Genomic DNA, 23,205 nt, shown 5'->3' with positions numbered 1-23,205 from the left:
TAATATATTAAATTATAAAGGCTAAGATATGCTAATTATAAATAATAAGTTAAGCCTTTAATATAATTAAAAAGTGCTAAGGTATAATTAAATAGCTAAATAAAAAGCAATATTTAATTTATAATTAAATTATAATATCCTTTATTTTTTATTATATAGCTATTTTTTAAGGCTTGTTATAAGGACTTAAAGAAGGAGGATATATTATAATTTAGGCTTTGCTTATTATAATTAATTAATAGGCTTTAGCTTTATAAGAATAGGCTTTAACGTGGATATAAACAGGGAGTAAACCTTTTCCTTTGTACTTTAAATATAAACCCTATTTAAACACCTTACGGTAGACAACCCAAGGCTAGCCCATAACACTATATAGGCTATAGGTTCTTCCTAAGCACCTTTTAAAGCTATAGGAAACTTTATGCTAGCTAATAAAGCTAGGAGTTGCTTTTGCATTTTCTTTTATTTCTCTTAGCTTATATTCTTTCTTAAAAAACTTAGTTTTTCCTTCTTTTATTTATTTATTTTTCAGCTAATAAGTACCTTATTTAAATAAAGGAAATAATAATGTTCTTAAATATACCCTTTTATTTTATAATTAGGCTATATAATAATTTTTTTCTTATTTTTCTTGCTCTTTATATATAAAGCTTTTTTAAATAATTTAAAGGATTTCTCTTTATTTTTATTTAATAAGTTAAAAAAGAGAGATTTAATTATATAAGCATTTAAATCTTTTTTAAAACTTTAAGTTATATTTTAAATAAAGTTAATATATTTATTATTTAAGCTATAAAGAATTTAATTAATTATAACTTATTTAAAAAGAATTATATTATTAGCTTTTAAATCCTTTAAAAAAAGCTTTAGCTTATTAATATGTTTTTTTATAATTTTAAAATTATTAAGATTAATATTAAAAAATTCTTTATAAAGTAAATATTAATTTATAAATTTAAAGAGTTTATAATAAGATTTAAGTATATTTTATGCTTTTTAAGTATTATTTATATTTTTTATAAATATAATAAGCCCTTATTTATATATAAGTTTAATATTAATAAAGGCTTTTTTATTTTAAGCTAAAAATAAGCCTTAAAAAAAACTTTTAAGATTATTTTTAATAACGTTTTTTTTAAGCTAAGCTTAAATTTTAATGCTTTAATATATATAATTTTTTATTTTATTAAGGAGTAAAATATTATACTTATTAAGAAATATTATTTTAAGGTAAATAAGTAAAGTATTTATTAAAATAATTAAAATATTAAAGAGAAAAATATAATAAATTTTAAATAAATTTAATAAGTTAAGAAATAAAGATATAAGTATTAAAATAATATAATTATAAAGAAAGAAAGAAGGATTTTTAAATAATATATTTTTAAGGTATTATAAATTAAAGATAGTTAAGATATAATTAAGTATTTTTAAGGGAGTTTAAAAATTATTATAATTTTATTAAAATTTGCATTTTTAGTATTAATTTAATATAGTTTTTAAAATTTAAAAAAATGCTTTTATTATTTTTAATAAGGGCTTTTAAATAATATATAAATTATATAAATAAGTTAAGTATTAATAAAGAAATGATTAAATATTTAAGTAAATAAGGTATGGTTTTTATATATAAGCTTTAAGTTAAGAGATAAGGTTAATTTATAATATTAAATATAGCAATTTAATTAATTAAAAGCTTATTAATTAGCTTAATTAAGTAATTAATTAAAAGGTATATTTTTAAGTATAAAGCTTATTTTATTTAAAAGGTTTGAGAAGTGGTGGTAATTAAGGGTGTTATGTGATGTGCGTTTTCCATATCGGGTTAGCCGTTTTCTGTATCGGGTTAGCGTTGCCGTTTTGGGTAAGCTCCGGGCCTCATAACCTGTAAGAAATAAAAAGCGCTGCCAGTGTGCAGCTTAGAGAGTTTATATATTCTGACACTGCACAATCCCGCAACATCTCCCCCTTTGGAATCTCTCCCGAACCAGTCATCTCACTCACCGGAACATGTCCCTGTTGCCGTTCCCGCAGATGAACGACCAGACTGCCACAGCGGAGTAGGGTTTCATATCCTCGCCCTATCTGAACCGACCGATGCGATCTTGGACATGTGGGACAAGTGCCGATTTGTCCGGCAAGGCTGGTTCACTTCTCAGGAGGCAGTCACTTACGTTGATCTTGGAAACTTCAGCTGCAAATCTTCCAGAAATTGCTTGTCTTGCCCGACTGATTAGCCACATAGATTTTTCAAGTATCTTTCTCCCTTATCCGCAGTCGCCGTCGATCAGTTTCGCGACCACGAAGCCCACGCCCGCCTAATATACGAGGAAGCCATGTTGTGCTGTGCAATCCTGATGATGTCTTCCCGCTTCTTCCTACCCCCTGGGGCAGGGGGTGAATCTAGAAGCCATCTCATCCATAATCGGCTCTGGCAGGCACGCGAGCTCATGGTGGAACGCGTCATGCTCGGACAAGAGAAGTTGTCTTCCGCCAAGATGAGAATTATCGGCACCATCGAGGGTCTGATGCTCATCTCTGACTGGCACCCTCGCACCATCCACTTCCCGCCAGACACAGAGGGCTGGGACGCATTGCTTATTGACACCGTCTACGAGCGGGAAAACCGTAAACGAACTAACAACCAAGAGCCCCTCGTGCGCTGGCGCAATGATGTCTTCGAACCGGCGAAAAGGGCAAGCAGAATGTTGTGGATGCTCCTCGGTCTTGCCACGAATCTGGCGCACGAGCTGGGAATATTGTCCAACGGCCAGCACCCAGGTCCGTCGGCAACTGACACTGAAGGGCGACGCAGGTTTCGCGCGCAAAGGCTTCTTTACAGCTACATGAGACACACACGGCCATCAGACTGGGATACAACTCCGTATTCCCCGGGTGTGTCTCGGTGGCCTGCTCCCGGCCCTCCCCCAGGGACTTGGGCAACGAGTCGCAAAATGCCTGGAATTCTTATATGGATGCCTACCTGGAGTTCACCCGTCTTTCCAAACTGGCCTCGGCCATGTTTTCCCATTCTACGGCACACCTGCAAGGCTTGCTAGAGAATGATAATTACCCCGACGTGATAGACCATTTCTTATCGTTGCTGTCAAAGTGCAAGATAGACCTTGACGCAGTTCGCGACGGTAAGGAATACAGTCTCAACCCGTTTTCTACCACTCAAGTTAATCCATCCTCGTCCTGTGTCTACGGACTGATTTTGATACACAGGCATCGCAGAGCCTCTTCAAGACTCATTGTTCATCGAATTATACAACCTAAGAGCCTGCATCAGTGCTATCTCAATGCAAGCGGTGGTTCAAAAGGCAACTGTATCCTCCACTAGACATACTCCCAGGGATGGTCTTGCTTCCTACCTGACTGGTCAAGACGCTCGACTTCTTCAACACGTTGTGTCTGACAGAAGCCGGGTCATTCACATCGCGACGTCACCCAGTTTGAGGACACGCCTTGCATATGCGCCCGCGCGCATAAGAATCAGTCTCATCTCTTCCTCGGTCTTCTTACTCAGAGCCATAACTATCGGCGCACCGTCGACCGAGGTGCCTGCTGCTCGACAAACCTTGGACCGATGCACCGCAACTTTCAAGAGATTTCCCCCGGATGACATGGACTTTGCGCTTCCATACGCCCAGCTCGTCGAAAAGCATACGTCGTGTCTGCGGGGAAGCCTCGCGCCTGCGTCGACGTGCCCTGGGGCAGGCGGACTTGGACAGGATCAGAATAGCTCGAGCTACTGGTCTGATCTTGCAGCCAGCCTTTCGGCCCTGCCGAATGAGAGCGCAGGCGACCATGACATTGGACTTGATTTCAATGGGACTTGTAATCTCTTGCCTTTCGACATGAGCATGGCGCCATTTGGTGACAGTACTGACCAGTTGTCTCGGGGCTTCGAGATCAATTCGCTTGACTTTCTTTGGAACCTTCCAGAAGTGAGTCTATGACAGTCATCTCAGGTGCAATGCAATTCGAAACGGCTGAAATGCTCTGGCGTTCTCATATCTACGGCAGATTCAAAACTTGAAGCCATAATGCTCTTGAGGCCGCCTCACGAATGTGTTGAATGAGTGCACATCTTTACCCATTCGTTGAGTTTGTTCGAAAATCGAGGGCAGAGAAATTAAAAACGAATAAATTTAATTCTTGGTCGAATCTCTTTTCTGACCTCTGACACGTATAGCGATCATGTGGTCACGGTGTTCTGAACATCCCGTAACGGTGCGTGTTGGTCCGTGGATAAACTGTGGCCTCGTGACCGGTTTCCCCGCGAGACTTATCCCGCTCCGGCCCTCCAGTATGCCCTGCCGCAAGCCTCCCTCGGCTATAGTAGTTCCTCGCCGGGGATCAACGGCCAAGAGTGCTTGGGTTGTAGGTGCTCGAGCGTAATCTGGGGTAGATGATGAGCAGGGATCCTATGCAGGTGGAATGAAGTTGCCCTTGGGGTAATGTATTCATAAATATAAAAATGGACTGTGTCCATTGGATTCGTGTCGGCGGCTCGCTTCTTCAGGTCTCGTGTCTCAAACCACGTCGACTACATGTAATTTTATTCATCTGTGTTTGCTCCCAATCGCTGGATGCAGATATGGCTGTCGGATCCCAGACCAAGACCCGCGAGGAGATCGAAGTACCACACAAGCAAGATGATCTTCCGGAGTGCACTCACGTCGAGCAACGCCATGACGAAATGGGTGTGACTTCCAATGAGGATCCAGAAGTTGCTCCCAGAAACTTTCGATCAGCTAGAGAAAAAGCCAGTACGAAAGCTAGATTGGGTGATACTTCCCGTCTTGTGGATTATGTACTGGTTCAAGTAAGTAAGCCAGGTTTAGTACCGACGGGCCAGCTACTCAGGACTAAACAGCTATCCTGACCGCAACGCTATCACCGTGGCTCGCCTAGACGTAATGGAAGACGAACTGAACATGACTTCGACCGAGTACCAAACGTGCGTCTCGATCCTCTTCGTGGGGTATATTCTGGGCCAGGCACCAAGCAGTAAGTCCACCTGGACCTGCTTCAAACCCACGTCGTGGGCCATGGTTGACTCTTGGCAGACATGCTGGTCACGCGAGTACGGCCCTCCCGGTTTATGGCTGCATCAATGGCGCTTTGGGCCATCGTCAGCACTCTGACTGCGGTGGCTAGGGACTTTAAAGGCCTGCTGGTTACCCGTTTCTTTCTTGGAATCGCCGAAGCTCCATTCTACCCAGGTGCTCTGTATATGCTTGCGACCTTTTACACTAGACAGGAAATTGCGAAGAGGATTTCCATCCTCTTCACGGCCAATATCTGCGGCACCGCCTTCGCCGGGTTGATTGCTATCGGCGTGTTTCGAATGGATAATGTAGCCGGCATCACAGGGTGGCGCTGGCTCTTTATCATCCAAGACGTCATCACTTTCGTCATCTCAGTTGCTTCGGCTTTCATCTTGCCTAATGAGCCCTTCCAAACCCACTCGCTGTCAGAGGATGAGCAGAGATTGTCGCATTCTCGAATCGCCAACGACACCTTTCATCTCCGAGCAAACACGAGTACTTGGACAGAAATTCTTGAAGCAAGCCGTGATCCGCGCCTCTGGGTTCTTATCTTTATGCACCATTTACACATGGCTGCAAGTAAGTATAAGAACTTCTTTCCAACTATCGTCGAAACTTTGGGCTTTAGCCGCAATGTCACACTTGCGCTCAGTTGTGGTCCATATCTCATCTCCGGCATTATCTCCGCAGGGTGGGCTGCAAGCTCTGGTTTGTTCTTTCCTCCTCTATTCCCCGTATCATCTCGTTTATTCTACCCCTGCTCTCCTTTTCCAATGCAGTTTGGCTCTCGCTGACGGAAGATATACTAGGCCGTTTCAACGAAAGGGTTTGGCATATCACAGCGGCGAAATGCGTTGCCGTTTGTGGTTTCGTATTAGCTTGCAGCACACTCAACGTTGGCGGTCGGTATTTCGCCATGTGCGCTTTTGCGACTGGTGTCTATACTTGCAACAGTGTAATCCTTGGGTGGGTATCAACCACATGCGACCAGACGAGGGAGAAGAAGGCTGTTTCGCTCGCTATGGTCAACACTATTGCCACCATCTCCTCGATATATACTCCGGTAAGCTATCGATTATGCGTCTATGAAATTCCTCCAGAGTATAAAAGCCCAGGCTAATTGTGGCCAAGTATCTTGGGCCATCGGCGGATGAGCCTCGATACACCACGGCTATGCTTTCAAGCGCTGCCGTCTCTGCGGCTGCAGCTGCCTTAGCATGGCTCTTGAGATGGATGCTCATCAAAGAGAACCGGAAGACCTTGCAATCTGGCACAACTGGGACATTGCTGTATACTTACTTAAAACGACGGGAACCTCGTCAATTCCCGTGAAGTTGCTGCTAATATGTTACTCTGCCATTGCTTTTCATGATTGTTTTTTTTTTACTCATACCCACGGGTACTCCTCGCAAGCACATATGGCCCTTTGGAAAACGAGGTAGCTGCTGACCCAATATGCCCATCCACATCTGGGCACATTATAAACGTCGAGGCACTTTGAACAAAGTGTTCCAATATTGGACTCAGCCAACAAGATGACAAATCACACTGGCATAAGCACCCCAGGCGCCCTATGGGACTAGTCCGACGGAGTATCAATCAAGAGCAAAAGGAAATCTCTGCAAATCATGCCAAAAATAGTAGCTGGTCCCGGAGAGGATCGAACTCGCGACCTTGGCATCACCGATGATTCCTGGCTGAGGAATTATTAGTACCACGCTCTAACCAGCTGAGCTACGGGACCGCTGAGTGTCGAGAGCTCGAGAAAATGAGGCTACTCGTCATTGGGACAACAAAAATTTCTCGCCAGTGGGCCAGATATTCGTCGAGATATGGAGACTTGACGGTGCTGGTGGGGCGCCGAGTCAGAGAGCCCGGAATTGCCGAGGCAGGGCCCGTGCGCCTTGCGCTGTGTGGCCGAGTCGGCAGAAATTACATAATCAGCCCCAGTTTTAGCAACGACATGCGGATAATGCGGAGGAGTTTGACAAGTGCCTCTCTCTTTTCCCTGAGGATACGTGCTGGGGAAATTTGACATTGAGCGTCACATATGGTATCACCAGGCCCGTTTCATATCTTAAAATAGGAGGAACTGGTAATCGCCGTGCGACCGTCCTTCTCTGCAGAGTTGTCCGTTGTCGCGGTACCTTTTCCTGTGCCCTTTCTGGTGACACCAGTTCTACCTCTTGCAGCACCAGAACTTGTTTCGGCCGCATGGAGATATTTATCAACATCTGCATGTAATGCGCTTCATACGTATGTGAGAACTTAGCCACTCATGGCAGGTAATGGCGTTAAATATGTACCACGGGCGGGCCCGAATCCCAGAGCCCTAGGGATTCTATTGTCATCAGCGCCAACTTATAAGCTCAGAAATGGTGTACGGTATAAATTCGAAGTGATCTTCCCATTTATATTCCCTATTATTTATACGCAAATAAAACTATTTGATGTAATTCAGTACTCAACGTTGAGACTCCCACTCCATTTCGCCTCTTCTCTCACGTAGTGGAGATCTTTCAAGCTTAGCCTCCACCCTGTCCTCTCAATTATAAGGTATCGGTCTGAGCTTTGGCGTTGATGAGATGTTTGAAAAGACGAAGCGCTGGGCGTGGTCGAAAGAGAAGAGCATGGGACCTGCGACGAAGCCATCCAGATTGTACACTCAAATCGGACCTCGATGCTGTGCCCCCGCGGTCCCTCCATGCTCTGATGAGGGACACAATTCCACTTTCCTTCCGGTTCAAATTTTTCTCTTCTGGCAATTCGTAAGCCAATTACTGCAGCCTGACATTTTTCATCTTCATCCATGCCTTGGGTTTCATCCGTCTCCATCAATAGGGTACTCAGGAGTTGCTGGATGTCATTGATCTGGTAGAATGAATGCTCATCAAAAGGGCCAGACCAAAACTGGCGCGCGCAGAGCTTGGTCGGCCAAGAGCTTTCGCGGCGCATGGCAGATCGGGGGGGGGGGGGGGGGGGGATCCAAACGCCCAGTTTGATCGGATTCCGCAGCGAGGCCAGGGTGTTGGTGCTGGTCAGCGACTGCATTTATCAACAACACAAAGCGCAACATGAGCCTTATTTCTGCACAAAAGCGTTGCGCGGTCGTTTTCAGCGCACTGCAGACTTTCTCTGGTGAAGGGGCAGGGCAAGGACTCTCCCAAGCCAGGCAGGTAATCTAACCATTTTGTGAAGACTTTCCTGTACCAATAGCCGGAAATGCTGGACGGGTTGGTTGGTTGATGGTACGTAAAAGCAATCTCCCAGTATATCTCTCTCTTGTCTCTGGAGTAGTCGATAGGCTGAGCCAGAATGGGGGGGCAGTGTATCGGTAGCGTCACCACAACGCTCCAGCAGACCCAGCAAGCCATAGATACGGTCCACAGTCTTCGAAGTTTTGCAATTCTGTCCCCATTGCAGAATTGGCTGAAAGGTGATGTTCATATTCCCACGTACGACTTCTCGTGCTTCCATGGGGACTCGTATTTTGTCATCGATCGAGCCAAATGCCTGCCACGTACAGTAGCAATGAGACTTATAAGTGAGAAGGAAGTCGTCAAAGTCTGGGCTGGCCGTCCCAAATATCAGCATGGCTTCCTCTGACAGCGCGACCTCCTGAGCAATCCAGGCCCGTGTCCAGTAAGGCAAGGAAAGAATGTTGGCAGTTCGTTGAGTCGCTCCAAAGCTGAACTGCCTGACTTTGCTAATAGCTAAAGGGAGATCGTTGGAGGTAAGAGTCCGGCTCCCTGGTGATGAATTCGATACTAAGGAAGGGAGCCCATGATATTTTCCATGCATTATTTTCATGACTTCTGTCCAACAGACCAACTTTGGTTGTGCAAAGAAACGTTTGACGGCCGCGCGTTTGGCTGCCACCCTTTCGGCAATGACTCTCATATCTTCTTCCAAGTCGTATGAGGGAGTCGACATTTTATCAAGACCGGAAACCCAAGCGGAATTGTTGTAACCAAGCCAGGAGATAGTCCGCACTGCGTTCGAGTAAATATAACCCATGCGAGGTATTTGCTGGCCCATTTCTGTGTTGTCCCTCTGATTGAGGCATAGAAAGTCGGTCCAAATCCAGTTCTCGGTCTCTTCAGATCGCTGCATCTGGTCCATGAATGCCCACAGCGCCTCGTGAATATCAAAGAGGGAGTTGTTCACATACATTTTCCTCGTGGGGTTCGGGTCGCCCCAACAGTAAGATAGAGCACCATACGGTGGAACACGGTCATTGTATTGATCCAGTATGCAAGCAATGCGGCCGTTTCTGAGCGCTGGCTGAATTTGGAAGAGGCGTATGCTGTTCTCCCTGAGCGGCTGAACATCATACATTGCTGACGTTCATCTGGCTTGCAATGCCAACTGGAGGACATGGTGAGACAGAAAGGATATTCATGAGATGCCCGATCAATCAGTGTTAGATATGAAATTTGGTTAGTCTAAGTGTAAATACTGCTCAAGACTTTCAAAAAGAATCGCAGTTTGAAGACTGCGGCGGGGTATTGAGAGTGCCGAGCTCGAAAAAGCCAAACGACTGGTCGGCGGTAACCCAAGGTCAGCGTAGCGTCTCGAAATGCCATCGATTAGGGGTCTAGGCAGCATAGCAGAAGCTATGCCCCTAGACCCCTGGGTCTGCTACAGTAACCCAATGTGTGCAGTGACTCAAGGGGATGTCAACAATAATTGGAGGAAGCATCTCGGTAGGCATAGACTGGGCACCTTAGATGTGTAATATCTGACATATGCCAGTTCGATTCTAGGTTGCTCCACTCGTTGCGACTTTGTGTCAGATGCACTTTTTGCTGCAATACTTTACAGTCCGCAAACAGTCAAGCCTGGCAATCCCTGTTGAACGAAACCTTCCATAGGCTCTCTAGCGGTTCCTCCTTATCTACATGAAGCGTATCGTACCTGTCACCCATAACCCAGCGTTCAGCCCGCTCTTTTAACCTAGCTTCCATACGAGCCAACCACATCGAGCCACCCGCCTTTCCAATTCTTCGCTGGGGCTCGAAATTCCAGGTCCGGGGGAATACAAAATGGGCATAGAAGCTGGCAAGGCCTATGCTTCCAAGCTGAGACTGGGACGATCCAAAAACACACCTACCAACTCACTGCTTAACGCAGCTGCCCACTATGATGTTAGCAACGACATGTTTGCCGCCTTTCTGTCCAAAGACATGACGTACTCTTGTCCTATATGGCGGTCTGCAGGTTTGGATGGGATTACAAATGGCGTGGAAACTCTGGAGGATGCTCAGCAGACAAAGCTGCTTCGATCTATCGAGGGAGCAAAATTGAAGGCATCGGACCATTTTCTCGAGATCGGCACAGGATGGGGTTCTTTCGCAATCGAGGCTGTGAAGCGAACAGGCTGCCGTGTCACGACCATCACCTTGTCTCGAAAGCAACTAGAACTAGCCCAGCACGGGATCAAGCTTACTGGCCTTGGTCATCGCATCGAGGTCAGGTTCATGGACTATCGAGAACTATTTGTTTCTGCAGAAACATTCGACAAGATGTCTCGATAGAAATGATAGAGGCAGTCGGGGAGGCCCATCTTGAGGAGTACTTCGCGGGCATCCATAGGTTGCTGAAACAGGAAGGGGGCATTGCAATGTTTCAGCGCATCACTATACCGGAAGCATTACACCAGGCCGATAAGGAGAAGATGGGGTAAGTGGAACATATTACTTCCATGGTTAAATTCTCGTCTGATGTTGATCACTTCTCAATATAGGTTCATCGATCGATATATCTTTCCAGGAGGCTACTTACCATCAACAATGCAGCTGATCAACCGTATCAGCACGCAATCTAAGGGCAGTCTGACCCTGGAACGGGTTGAAAATATCGGGGGCCATTACACAAGAGCCCTACAGCTGTGGAGAGCAGCTTTTCTGCTCAATTTCGATGATAAAATCAGACCCGCTTTGTTGGATAGCTATCCTGAGATGTCAAAAGAGGCTACCGAAGTGTTCCACAAGAAATGGGAGGTGCGTATGATGAAACCCGTCCCCCGTCCTCAGAGCGAAACCTCTGCTGACACCACGTAACACAAGTACTACTTTGCTTACTGCGAGGCCGGCTTCTGGACCAAGACCTTGGGCGATGTCATCATCACGGTCGGTCGAGCTGGAGCCTTAGAGCTCGTGGAAGGGATACCACTGTAAAGCCTCATCGAAAGTTACTTTAAGTTTTGAAAACGTGTTCTGTTCATCAGACCGCATCCACTCTAATGAAAACCCTGTTGAAACATTGGCCCCTAAAAGGCAGTGGCTGTGAGGCTGTGACTAGCCCTATGAATTCGAAAGCCGAGTTTAGAAAGCGCGGCCTTAAATTTTGTACGGCTTATGAATTTTGAAGTATCTTGGCTACCGAAAAGAGTCACGTTTGATAATTCCTAGACGGTGCATCATAGTGACAAAAACCGATAAAGCTAAAGGGCGAATTTGGTGCCGGACTGCAAATACTAGGTAAGGTAACTTACCAGTCACAAGACGCAGAGCTGCCCAGTCCAAGTTTAGCTCAAATTGGCTGAGGACAGATTCAGCTGGGACTTTATTAGAAACTGATAAACGATGACACGGTCGAATGTGCTGTGCATATTTCAAATACAAATTTGATTCCTCTTTGCAGCAGACTCGGTTTCTCCCACTTCTCCTTTCACTTCCACAATTGGACTTGGAGTGTCTTTCCGCATCGTCCCCAAATATAACGTCCACACAGCTCAATACTACCAAAGCCTCCCACAAGATGTTTTCCAAGAGCGGGACCTTTCTTGTGGCCATTCTGCTGGCTTACTCTGCTTCTGCTGCACCTCTAAGCGCTGCACAGCCCCATGGTGTGCAACCAATCATCGACGCCATCAAAGCCCAGCTGAACGCTCAGAACGTTTCTGACAGCGACGTCGTCGTCGACAAGACCGAGGCACACCACAAGGATGGTGGCTTCCTGAGCGATGAGACCATCTCCGACCTCAACGAGGAGATTAAGGTAAGCAAGCAGCAGCGAGCGTCCATTCTGAACTGAAATCAATTTCCTTTGAAACCCTGTCCATTATAGGCAACGTTTTGCCAGCTATACTAACAAATGACCTCCCGCAGTTCATGACTTCTGAAGGGGGTATGAGCAGCGACGAAATTGCCGAGGAACTCGTCGACGACCTCAGATCTGTGGACGCTATTCAGAAGCGTGACCAGTTGGGCATCGCCAAGGATACTCTGGTCATCGAACCCGACATCGTCAAGCGGGTAATGGCTCGGAAGGTCGAAGCCCGCACTCCTTGCCCGCCTTTTGCCACACACGGCACCGGTTCTTGCTGTCCTAGCTAGAAAATGGGCAACAGCAGACGAAAGATTTGCCCCAAAGTGCATTTCTGGCGGATTCAATGTTGATTACCACTCATACAGTGGTGATATAGGTATCTGGATAGGCTGGTTGCAGTACTACCTGAATAGAATTCAAAAAATCGCGCTACTTCCCTAGTTATCTCTCAAAGCAATCGCCCGTGCCCTGGTGACTACATTGAGAAATCTGTAAACACGAAGAGTGAGATGGGCGGGAAACCCCTGGCTCTTTGTACATTCATGTATCGTTCTTCCAGCACTTGCATCCAGCGCACGAAGGGCTATGGTGGATAAGTTTTTGTTTATTTAGTGCCCACCCCTTAGTGCTGTACCATTTTCAGCCGGTATATAGGCTAGCCTTTGCTGCTAACATGCCGCCAGGCAGTTCTCTGCGCTGTATAGAAATGACTGAAACTATAGCGAGAGAGGATGGGTTGTCGGCACTCGCTAGCAAGCATTTTTCACAAGCATGATCAACTTGAAAATTCATGAACTAATTCGAATTTTTGTCGGCGCGTTATCCCTTCCAGTCAGCCTGAGGTCCAGATGTCCAATCTTTCGACCCACAAACCTCAATATCCTCCTGGTTTGCCTGGAGCCCCTTCTCGGACTGATAAATGGTACCATCGCACTTACAGCGTAGAGCTGTTGATTCGGCGGACAGGCTTGTTGCTCCGGTCTGGATGAGGGTAATGGAATTTTGTAGAGCACTCCAAAATCCATCACCAACCATTTTGAAGGGCAACCGTCCACTTTGGCAGCCCGAAAGACGCCAAGGACATGAAGGGATTTCGTACAGACGACTGACTGACGGTGAAAGTAGGTTACCCCCTGCCTAATCTCAGGCGGCGATCTGTTCCATGTGAGCACCGAAATACTCAGTCAACTTAGGACACCGGACGACTATGTCTTGGTCTTATTCTTGCTGTCGTAGCCTTAATAAACAGTTTGTCGGCACAGCTGGTCTCATTCTTAACCCGATTACAATACTCTTTAAAAAAGAAATGAGCTGCAGGTGGTCCCTTCATATAGTCGTAAACGCTCAAAGACCCAGCGTTAGATAATACACACAATGCAGATAGCTGTAGGTTCAAAATACGATAATAGCTGAGAGAATAGAGACAGCCTCGTGACGAGGCTAGTCGAGACTAGCTTCCAGCGGCACGGAGATTAGAACCGTCAACACGAGTAGCCCAAAGCCAACACTTCGGCGAACAGTCATCTGAGTAACGTGACTGCCATTTACAATTATGTTAGGGGAATAACAAAGTCCGAGCGGCAAAGAGAATACGACGAGGCTACTGACTAGAAGGGATGTTAAGGCGAATGCGGGCAAGGTGGGGCCGGGCTCGGGCACTGTTGGTGATGCGCATGCTCGCGGAGAAAAGTCCAAAAGGGTTTCAAAGAAGCTTAATTCAGGTGGTGCATATTAATTGTATAGTAAGGGCACTATATACCTTTATAATTCTCTATTCTTTTCCTGCGTAAATCTCCGTTTGTATTAAAAATATGAAGATAGGCTGCTTAGGGTAATGCAGGTTTGTCGGGCTTTTTGAATAGATAGTGCGAGACGCCTGTAACCTCCCCTTCTCCTGTCGCGAAGAACTCAGAGCCGGCTAAGTGATATACCACCTACCGATTGTACCAAGTCCCGGTCTCACTCTCTCCGTGTGACTCGGCCAGAGAAAAAGTCTTCACCTCCTCCAATGGCGAGAGTTCAGAGAACGGCGACGATTCAGAAAACGACGACATATTAGAGCTAAGGGTTCTGACACCAGCATTCTACTCTCGCTTCGTTCACTATTGCAATATCCTGGATGGGATAAATACAGAACTGAACATCCACAGGACAATATGGGTAGATAGGCCGGAGCTACTACCTTGCCTCTTCGGGAAGATGAGCGTCACGGCCCGGCCAATGAGCTTTCCAGATCTTGTGCTTTCAAGTCTGTTGATAAGGATGCGCCAAAGACCACCGAGAATTACTCTCGGCTCGACTTTAGAAGATCCGTCACGCGTTGATGGCGTTGCAGTCGAAACTAAAGGAAACACAATGTCCACAATGGATGCATATTTCATGTTGAGCGAGGATAAAGAAATATAGTCGCGATATCAATGGGCCACTCTTCGACAGCTAATAGCTGATCGCTACTTCATGGGTCGAGTAGGAATTTTGGATCGAATAATGGATACAGTGCGGGTCGGGATTGCATGGGTTACGAGAGTCTGAGGAAGCCATTGCATCTGGATGTCTTGTCCCTGGTTGTATATTCGGTCAGACATAAGTGCCTCAATACGAGTTGATCTGTTATCGGAATACCAGTACTACTTTACATCGCGACTGCGAATCGCACACAAGCACGCGTGACTTTGCCCTTGGCGGCTGATACGCGCAGGGCCCATGTTTCCAAAGAATACAACGAGATCCGGCGATTATTCTCGCTGCTTCCCAGTTCCTTAGTATTTCGTTTCTTTCATCCACATGATTCCACTAGTCTCTGCTCATGTTGCTCCCCTTGATGTGTCAATCTCCAGCGGCGGTGCTGAGAGCCCAAACCGCCTCTGCTTCCTCTGCTGTTTGATCGACTTGCTCGCCACCTCGTCTTCCTCCTCGTCGACTATGATCACCATCCACACGCCCACCCCGCCGTTGCTACCGAGCAAAGGCGTAGCGTGAATCCATCTCGGACGGCTATACTCAACATTCCGACGAGGGCTGGAGATCCAGCGTATCTTGGCGGTGACCCGTCGCCCCTCGGCGAATGCTTGTTGGACCTGGTCCCGGACGCGTCCCGAGCCTCCAATCCGCTCCATGAGGCTGGACTGCAGTATGCCCGGGATGCGCAGGGACGGCGAGGCGAACAGGATCCGGAGGCTCGGGTACGGCCGCACAAGTAGGTAGTTCCTGTACGCGCCTGGCATGTTGCCGCCCCGGTTGAGCGCGCTGCGGTCCGCCGGGGTCGACGGCCTGGAGCGCAGCGGCAGGCTTGCCTCGTCCTGTGCTGCCCAGGGGGCCTTGTGCGGCGCGAGGGGGCTTGTGATGGCGTCCGGGCTGCTCTTGTCGCCGCCGTCATTGTCGCCGCCGTCATTGTCGCCGCTGCCGCCGCCGTCCGAGTCGGAGACGATCACGACGCGTTCCTTGGGCCAGCTCGACAGGTTTGTCTGCTCCTGGCCCTGCAGGGCCCTGTACATCGCTCCCCCGTGCTTGCGCACAGTGTTCAGTTCCCGCAGATTGAACATTTCGCTCAGCTCCTGAAACTCGTCCTTGGCCTCTTGCTCGACTTCCCCCTCTTCTTGTGACCCCGGTGTTCTCTCCTCAATTTGTTCGTCGTCGTCGGCTTCGTAGTGAGTCTCGAAGTAAGGCTTCAGATAATCCAGCCCAGCACACTCCTTGGCTAGCCCTGATACATCCACCTGTGCACCCAGGAAATATCGTACATTGCCCTTTGAGTCCATCAAAGGGGTGCACATAAGCAGGTTCATGAACGGGGACCCATCCCTTCTGTAATTGACGAATGTTTCGTAGTGCTCCTTCCCAGCATCGAGTTTTTCCCTTATGCGCCTGACGCTGAAGGGACTCGTCTTGGGCCCCTGAAGGAAGCGGCAGTTCCGGCCGATCACGTATTTGGTGCCATACTGTGTGGTCCTGTGGAATTCTGTTTATTGACGAAGAGTAAGTCATTCCGCCATTATTTTGGCCACGAAAACATGTTATCCATTGGTAAGACTGTAAGAAACGCGATACGTACCCTCAGAAGCGAAGATTATGGGGTTGTCGCGGCGGGAGGGGTCGGTGAGGCAGAAAGTTTCGGCCAGACCTTCCGACATACTAGATTTGGGCAAGCCCACATATTTAGCATCTATCTCATTCTCGAAGCAGAAACGCCGGGTTTACAGCGCAATTTCTCGTTCAATTATAGAGACGGCCAGAAGCGGCAGTAAAAGGAACTTACTCCTTCAAGTGAGCAGGCATGGAACCCACAATACGCCTCCGTATGGAAACCTCGACGAACTGCATCCACACATTTGTGATGAAAGCGGGCAGGTCCTCCTGGGCCAGCACATCGAATGCGGCATTGGCTTTCCTCTCCAGGCATTCGTTCACCGTTTTTGGTGCGGCGGCGTTGTCTCGCGTGAAATCGTACGCGTCCAGGGGCTCCAGCGCCTCACTGATGGCATTGGCGTACTTGAAAGCCGCCAATGCCTTGACGGTGTCCAGGTAATAGACCAGAAGGGGCACGGATTTTGGTCGATGGGTGCTCATGAAAGTGGCAAATCGCTGGTAGAGCGTGAAGTCTCCAAATAATATCCTCAGGTGTTCCGAGGAGAATAGGAACTCGGATCGCTCCTCGAGCGAGTACAGGCCGGTGTCTTCGCCGTTCTCCGGTAAGACGAGGTCAAAGCTGCCAGGTTCGATTTCCTCCTCGCAAAGAGGCTCGAGACCGTCTGGATGTTCAGCAATTGCGGCCTGCAGCGCAGGCAGCGCGAGCTCCGTTGGTGGGGGGCTGGGGGTGGTGACCTGAGTCTGATATGACGATTCGGTAGAGCGGAGCGAAAGTCCTGAACGTTTGCTACGCATGTGTGGAGAGAAAGAGCGAGTTCCTCTCGATGTGGAGCGATCGGGTCTCGTTGGGACGGGAGACTCAATGCTCTCTGGTACGTCAGGAAGACTGCACAGAGACAAACAGAGAGGCGTGGGTCAGCCCAAAGGTTCCGTCGGGATATTCAGTGGCGAGGCCGCCAAGGTGTTCCAAATGTCCAAAATGACAGTGCGCTGGCAGCCGAGGAAGGGATGACAGGAACTCAAGCAACCAACCTCTTCGTCTCTGGCCTGAAGGCATTGCCACCGAGCTGCTCGTGGTCCGATGTCTTCCGGTGATGAGCCATAAAGTCGTACTTCCCGGCCAAGATTTTGTTCAGCAGCGACATTCCCCCAGGTGATCTTACACGAGGTATGTCTTGATCGTCGGCTTCTCCAGCGTCTGCATCAAGGGAGTAGGTACGCAAGGAGGAGGAAGAAGCTGAGCTACTGAGCATTACGAATGGCTAATAGTGGATATATATTCTGACGGGGTTCTTCTCAACGTTGCAGACTCATCGTATCTACCTTGACGTGAAGAGACACTGTAAATTAATCAAGGTGGAAATTCAGGGCGATACGACTCCTATATTCACATGTAGCTATAGCCGTTGCACGTCTAGCTCCTTGCCCTTGCGTGACCTTGTAGGATACAGACAATATTACTCCTATATTCATGTGCAGCTATAGCAGTTGCATTTCTAACCCCTTGCCGTTGCGAGACCTTGCAGGAACCGGCCCCACGCATCCCAAAGAGCCAAACTTTGCCGCAACCTCGCGCTGTCAACCGAGGAGCGGTCCGCTGACGTGCCGAGAATGACATGTTTGTTTCCGAGTCTAATGCCAAATTGCCTCGCTGCACTAGCTGTCACGCAATATGGTTTAGTAACGCTGGCCCAGCCATTCAGGATACAGCTCAGATGAAGATTTAGTCGTGACGGGATGTGGCGGAGGTAATGTTTTGCTGACGACGTCCCTGAATGGACTTCCTTTCATGACGGGCGACGGTCCAATGACGATTCCAGGCCGGTGTTGTCCGCTGTTGCTGACAAGCTACACTGGCCGTCGTAACGATGACGAGGAATATCACGTCGGTCAATTGATCCAGCAAACTCAACTCTAGCCAGAATTATGATTGGAGCTGGCTATACGTGAACGACTATATACCGCGTGTATGTCGTGAACTAGGTCAAAGCTCATCGTGCAAACTTCGGCATTAACTGCCGCACCCTTATTACAAACGTTTTAATGTTTGAGGTTGAGGAGTTGGGTTGCAATAGACGCGAGCTGAGCTAGACCATGAGCGGGAAATTTTGACATGAGCGAGAAGCTCGACGCTACTACGATAGCAGTGGCCCACTAACCGACCTCACAGCGAGAAGGGCGAGAGAGAGTCAGGAGTGGGGAGTCGAGCAAAAGCAATGAACCGTCGTCTTGGTCTGTTTCTGCGCGAAAGTCTAACCAGGTTGGTGGGGCAGAGCTGAGGTTAAGGTAAGGTTGCATTCGGGTCGGGGAGCGCGTGGATTAGCTCGCTACCCGTATTCCATACTTCGTCGCTCCAAGTTCCGGGAGGCTGGCGTTAGATGTCCTCCAGGATGGCGTGCCTGACGCGTGGCCCCTGATTAGCTGGGGCCCATGAAACATCGAGAGAAGAGCCAACAGTCCGCCAGGCCATCCGCCAGGCCAGGAACAAACCTACTGGATGCACCGTGGCCAGCCATCGGCGCGCGCCTAACGTGACTGTCACCCGACACTAGGCCATGCATGGCCTAGCCTTCGGCTCACCGAAGGTGTGCAGGGAAGTTCGGGCTCTGCAGTGCTGTGCAGCAGGCAAGGTATCATGCTACCCACAAACTCAGATGCTACCTCGTGCATGCTTCACGCGGTCACATCTTGTCATATAAGGTGACTCTTCCGGTTATCGCCTCCGAAAACGAAACCTGTGAATCTCCACTCGATCTGGTCATATCTCACAAAAGCGTACGGATCGGAGATCAGACTCTGAGATCGGATCCCTCGGTAAAGTAGGACGGCTTCGGCCCTGCACTTTCTGAAGATACCGACCCTGCGCCCAGCCCCCAGATCGACAGGAGCTGCCGGGTCTCTGACACCAGTTCGGAGACTTCTCGCCTTCCCCATGCCCTCTGCCGGATCTATGCGGTAATCATAGGAATTCCGGCACTTGTGAGTTTGACTCTGCTGTGGTCCAACTTGTTGATCTCCCGTCGCAAGGCAACGACGTTCCTGGGCTGCAACACCTACTCGCTTGATTATCCGATTGATCCACGCGGATAACAAGTCGAGCTACACTTTGTGAACCCGTGCATGCATTTTCCATGGCTTCGGCATTGAACACGCCACATTTCCCGGTCTCAACGGAATCTCTTGCGATTACTGGAAGCGCGCCTGCATGGGAATGGATACGAGCGAAGCGTCGGTCCCAGTACAGTCTGCTTGTGGGGTGCGGTGGCCATGCCATAGATGTTAGCCCAGAAGACCCGTGGAAAGGAATGATGGGCGTGGCTTTGCCCCTGGCCAGATACGTATAACAGGAGGATAATATTGAAATCATAGTTGGCTAGACAGTCCAGATCATAACAAGACCGGATTATATACTCAAGTGCTTCTGGCAGCTGTCCACTACCTAACAGCGTCCCTGGCCTTGATACAGAATGCGTAGGGGAAGGATTTACCCACTCATGGGTACCCTCTAGGTATTACTCCCGCGTAGGTGATTCCTGCCCCCAAGAATGCGATCTATATGGCGAGAAGTGAACACATGACCTTCGACAAATGGCAACTTGTATACGTCTAGATCCCCTTGACCAATCAAAAGGACCCCAGTTGAATGGTATACTTTCAACCTGTCAATCATAAAGATTAGTTCATCGCGTCTAAGGATAATCCATCTTTGGTTCCCAGCGTTGTCCGAAGTGTGAGGACGCAACTCTGCTTGCTTACCTAAGCATTGATCATGGATATGTACTGCCCCTCATCTCATGAAGATCTGATCTTTCGCGTATGCACGCAGATGCAGATTGTATAAAACATCACCCAAAGAGAAAGAGCTCCCGAGGTCCATCTCACAAAATAACGCAAACAATGTCATGCTCAACGAATCAGCCTCGAATCAAGCCATGCATGCAGGGGCATTAGCCAGTCACCACTGGACTCATCTCCCGCCCAACATTGAAGCTGCATGCCACAGGCGCGTGTGCCCTGCAGTATGGCGGAGGTCACGAACCGAAAGTCGACATCTGCCGGCACGCGCTTATGCGCACAATTTCGGCAATTGGATCTCTCCATGGCTGGCAGGAATCTTTCATTTGAGCGGAACGCGCTAGCCCAACGAGCCGGATCATTGGGACGATACACGCCGATGACTGACGTCGGTGTGCGTGTAGCTCGCTTGGCAAGCCTGTCTCGTGTTGTCGGGGCTACAGATTGTCTGTTGTGCAACCTGATCGACCGACACAGGAAATATGGAGACCTCCATATTCTCTCGAGCCCGTTCAGGAGTAGCATAATCAATTTTTTATGCCTTTTCGGCGCAGTACTGTTTTCAGGAGACGGGCATGGGCTTAGATCGCAATTTTCTTCTTGTCGGTCCGGATATAGACGGCGATGAGGCCTACGGCATGGATCCTGTCATCATCAATGGTCGACAGATACATGGAATAAACCACAAGTTGCACCCGGACGTTACAAGACTTAGCAACCAGAAACCATCAGGGCTATCCATTTCCTCTGATCTTCGGCCAAGAGCCATCTCTGCGAAAGTCGACGTGTCCATCGTGAAGCAGTGGTTGGAGGGTTGCCAGACATCCCATGGCTGGTGCCCGGGCGAGCTCGAGTTGGATGAATGCCCCCCCGACATGAGGCTCATTGACTGCCAGAGCAGGATAGTCATAGACGCCAAGAACATTGACCAGGCCGATCTACCATTGTACGTAGCGTTGAGCTAAGTCTGGGGAAGCGCATTCCATCCCCCAATGCAATCGGACGCACGTCTCCCCGCTGGTCTGCCACAAGCTATCGAGGACGCGATTAGAGTTACCCTGGCCACTGGGTATCGCTATCTTTGGGTTGACCAATATTGCATCGATCAAGATGACACCGTGCATAAAGCCCAACAGATCAAGATAATGGATCAGATTTACAGCACCGCAGCTTGGACAATTGTCGACGGCGCCGGTGGAGATGCCAACTATGGTCTCGTCGGAATCAGTCGTCCCCGCTCAGAAGATCTGGGCCCAGTTCGTACGAAACACGGAGTCGAAGTATTTCACTGGCCATCCCACTCGGCACAGATATTGAACGAGTCGAAGTGGGCTACTCGGGCCTGGACATATCAGGAAGCATTCTTTTCCAGGCGCATCGTCATATTCACTGCGACAGGCCTGTACTTCGAATGTCAGAAAACCTACGAGAACGATGGACTAATTCAACGTCTGGACATCTCTATGCGGGAAGGGTACTTCGCAGACTCCGTGATCGACAACAGAGCTAATGCTGGCCGTTTATTTCCAAGGTACAACTATGGGCCGTTGACGCGATCACTGCAGAATTGGCTGACAACGGATGGAGATGACACAATCAAAGGTGGGGGCAAGCTCCACGACTTCTGGCGCAGAGTGGAAGAATATACCAGTCGTCAGATGACATTCCCAGACGACTCGGCCGCCGCCTTTCGCGGTGTCCTGCAATTTTACGTACGCCATGACCTGACACATCACGGGAGAATGCCCCTCTCCAGCGTGTGCGGGATACCTTTCCCGACCCCGCCGCCAACTTCAAGAACGGCAGTATCTCAGGAGTTGTCACTGGGCCTCTGCTGGAGCCATGTGCATGGAAGCATGAGCCGCAGAAGACCGTCGTTCCCGTCGTGGTCTTGGGCGGGATGGCTGGGCCAAGCCCGTGGCGGCAGCGACGAGCGGCTCGAGTCTCTGCTATGGGACATATCCTTCGAGGCGGTCGATAACGATGGGCCACGTATCCGGAAACCGTGGTATGACATCGCATGTCGAGACTCTGAGGTCCTTGTACTCGAAGGTAACGTCCTGCCACAGGATGCACTTTCAATAACAGAGAACAGCCAATTGGACGCATCCGGACTGGGCTCTCATGGCAGGTTCGATTTGGATGAAGACATTCGATATGAATTTATTCTCCACGGTCTGCGTGAACGTACGTCATTGTCCCTGTTGTTCTTAGCAACAGCAGGACACACAATCAACCGTACGTTTCGGCAAGAATGCTTCTTCTTAGACAAAACCTGGATTCCTTCGAGAGAGCTAGCCTGTTTGTTTTCGGAAGCAGCTTCATATCTTTCAAGCTGATCAACCTCATCAACGAAGGCATGATGTCGTGGGACAGGGAAGCATTGAGGATTATCTAGTGCACCGAGCATGGAGTTGGCAGTGCTTGGCTTTGAGGTCACTTGAACAAGGAACCAGTTATCCTGAAGATTTTTTGGCATGTGCGAGTCAGATGTTGACTAGCATTGGCAGCGGTGGTTGTTTTTACGGCGTTAAATGACGGGATGATGAATTCCACCCTCCTCGGTAAAGAAAATCTGTTAGCGTTTCCAAAAGTAACTAGCAGACCTACTTTAATTTTTAATATCTTTAAGCACCTATATTACGCCCTTTCAATTAAAATTACTTTCTTAGGCTGATAATTAAATTAAGAAAGGGCTGGTTAAGGCGAAAGGTTAAGCATGGCAAATGGTTAATATGCCTTGCCTAAGCACTACTTAAGGCCCAACCTAATACTTTTTATATTCCTCAAAATAAGTAAGATGCCTTTTTAAAAGTAACTTTGGATGCTAAGGAGAGCCAAGAGATAAAACTAGGTCCGCTAACTGCCTTTAGAAACGCTAGCAGATTTTCTTTACCAAGGAGGGTGGAATTCATCATGCTGGTTAAATGAGCCGTAATAGGGGTGAGGATCAACCGTGAGCCACCTGAGTGCCTGACTCAGTGATCGCTGGTTAGGGTGTTTCTTGTTTATCGTAATTGAAAGGGCCAGCATGTGGGCTCTGGGGCAGTCTCTAAGCCATCAGCCTTACAAGCCGTGCGCATGGCCAAGACTCAACGCCAAGGCGCTAAGCCCTGTAAACACAGGACGGCAATGATTGGCTTTCAAGGAGGGATAGCATGAGCGGTACGACCGACTCTCTTGTAGGTCAGATGTGATTAATTATAATAAGAGA

General features: G+C 48.3%; 7 protein-coding genes and 1 non-coding gene across 8 annotated transcripts; 6 read left to right on the top strand and 2 right to left on the bottom strand.

Moving 5' to 3' along the window:
* Window positions 1-2,498: 2,498 nt before the first annotated feature.
* INS49_004847 (uncharacterized protein) lies at window positions 2,499-2,850 on the top strand (the record flags this gene model as incomplete). Its single annotated transcript, XM_043165634.1, has 2 exons — window positions 2,499-2,781; window positions 2,816-2,850. 2 exons carry the CDS (start codon window positions 2,499-2,501, stop codon window positions 2,848-2,850), a joined length of 318 nt encoding a protein of 105 aa, XP_043017763.1.
* A 1,753-nt stretch (window positions 2,851-4,603) lies between these two features.
* INS49_004846 (uncharacterized protein) lies at window positions 4,604-5,646 on the top strand (the record flags this gene model as incomplete). Its single annotated transcript, XM_043165633.1, has 4 exons — window positions 4,604-4,775; window positions 4,873-5,016; window positions 5,076-5,552; window positions 5,642-5,646. The coding sequence occupies 4 exons, from the start codon at window positions 4,604-4,606 to the stop codon at window positions 5,644-5,646; spliced, it is 798 nt and encodes a 265-aa protein (XP_043017762.1).
* Window positions 5,647-6,702: 1,056 nt separating this feature from the next.
* Window positions 6,703-6,801, bottom strand: INS49_004845. Its single transcript has one exon. It is a non-coding gene; the product is annotated as a tRNA-Ile (tRNA).
* Window positions 6,802-10,102: 3,301 nt separating this feature from the next.
* On the top strand, window positions 10,103-10,594 carry INS49_004844 (uncharacterized protein; the record flags this gene model as incomplete). The annotated part of the gene is made up of 1 exon (XM_043165632.1): window positions 10,103-10,594. One exon carries the CDS (start codon window positions 10,103-10,105, stop codon window positions 10,592-10,594), a length of 492 nt encoding a protein of 163 aa, XP_043017761.1.
* Window positions 10,595-10,680: 86 nt separating this feature from the next.
* INS49_004843 (uncharacterized protein) lies at window positions 10,681-11,236 on the top strand (the record flags this gene model as incomplete). Its single annotated transcript, XM_043165631.1, has 3 exons — window positions 10,681-10,739; window positions 10,804-11,059; window positions 11,126-11,236. 3 exons carry the CDS (start codon window positions 10,681-10,683, stop codon window positions 11,234-11,236), a joined length of 426 nt encoding a protein of 141 aa, XP_043017760.1.
* Window positions 11,237-11,819: 583 nt separating this feature from the next.
* Window positions 11,820-12,397, top strand: INS49_004842 (uncharacterized protein; the record flags this gene model as incomplete). Its single annotated transcript, XM_043165630.1, has 2 exons — window positions 11,820-12,059; window positions 12,170-12,397. The coding sequence occupies 2 exons, from the start codon at window positions 11,820-11,822 to the stop codon at window positions 12,395-12,397; spliced, it is 468 nt and encodes a 155-aa protein (XP_043017759.1).
* Window positions 12,398-14,914: 2,517 nt separating this feature from the next.
* On the bottom strand, window positions 14,915-16,991 carry INS49_004841 (uncharacterized protein; the record flags this gene model as incomplete). Its single annotated transcript, XM_043165629.1, has 3 exons — window positions 14,915-16,068; window positions 16,162-16,241; window positions 16,366-16,991. 3 exons carry the CDS (start codon window positions 16,989-16,991, stop codon window positions 14,915-14,917), a joined length of 1,860 nt encoding a protein of 619 aa, XP_043017758.1.
* Window positions 16,992-20,566: 3,575 nt separating this feature from the next.
* INS49_004840 (uncharacterized protein) lies at window positions 20,567-22,708 on the top strand (the record flags this gene model as incomplete). Its single annotated transcript, XM_043165628.1, has 3 exons — window positions 20,567-20,937; window positions 20,968-22,178; window positions 22,704-22,708. The coding sequence occupies 3 exons, from the start codon at window positions 20,567-20,569 to the stop codon at window positions 22,706-22,708; spliced, it is 1,587 nt and encodes a 528-aa protein (XP_043017757.1).
* Between the last annotated feature and the right edge of the window lie 497 nt (window positions 22,709-23,205).

The sequence above is a fragment of the Diaporthe citri genome (assembly GCF_014595645.1).
Source record: "Diaporthe citri strain NFHF-8-4 chromosome Unknown scaffold_13, whole genome shotgun sequence".
NCBI classification, from domain to species: domain Eukaryota; kingdom Fungi; phylum Ascomycota; class Sordariomycetes; order Diaporthales; family Diaporthaceae; genus Diaporthe; species Diaporthe citri.
Note: the sequence above shows the minus strand (reverse complement) of the source record. Positions and strands in the feature narration are given on the sequence as shown.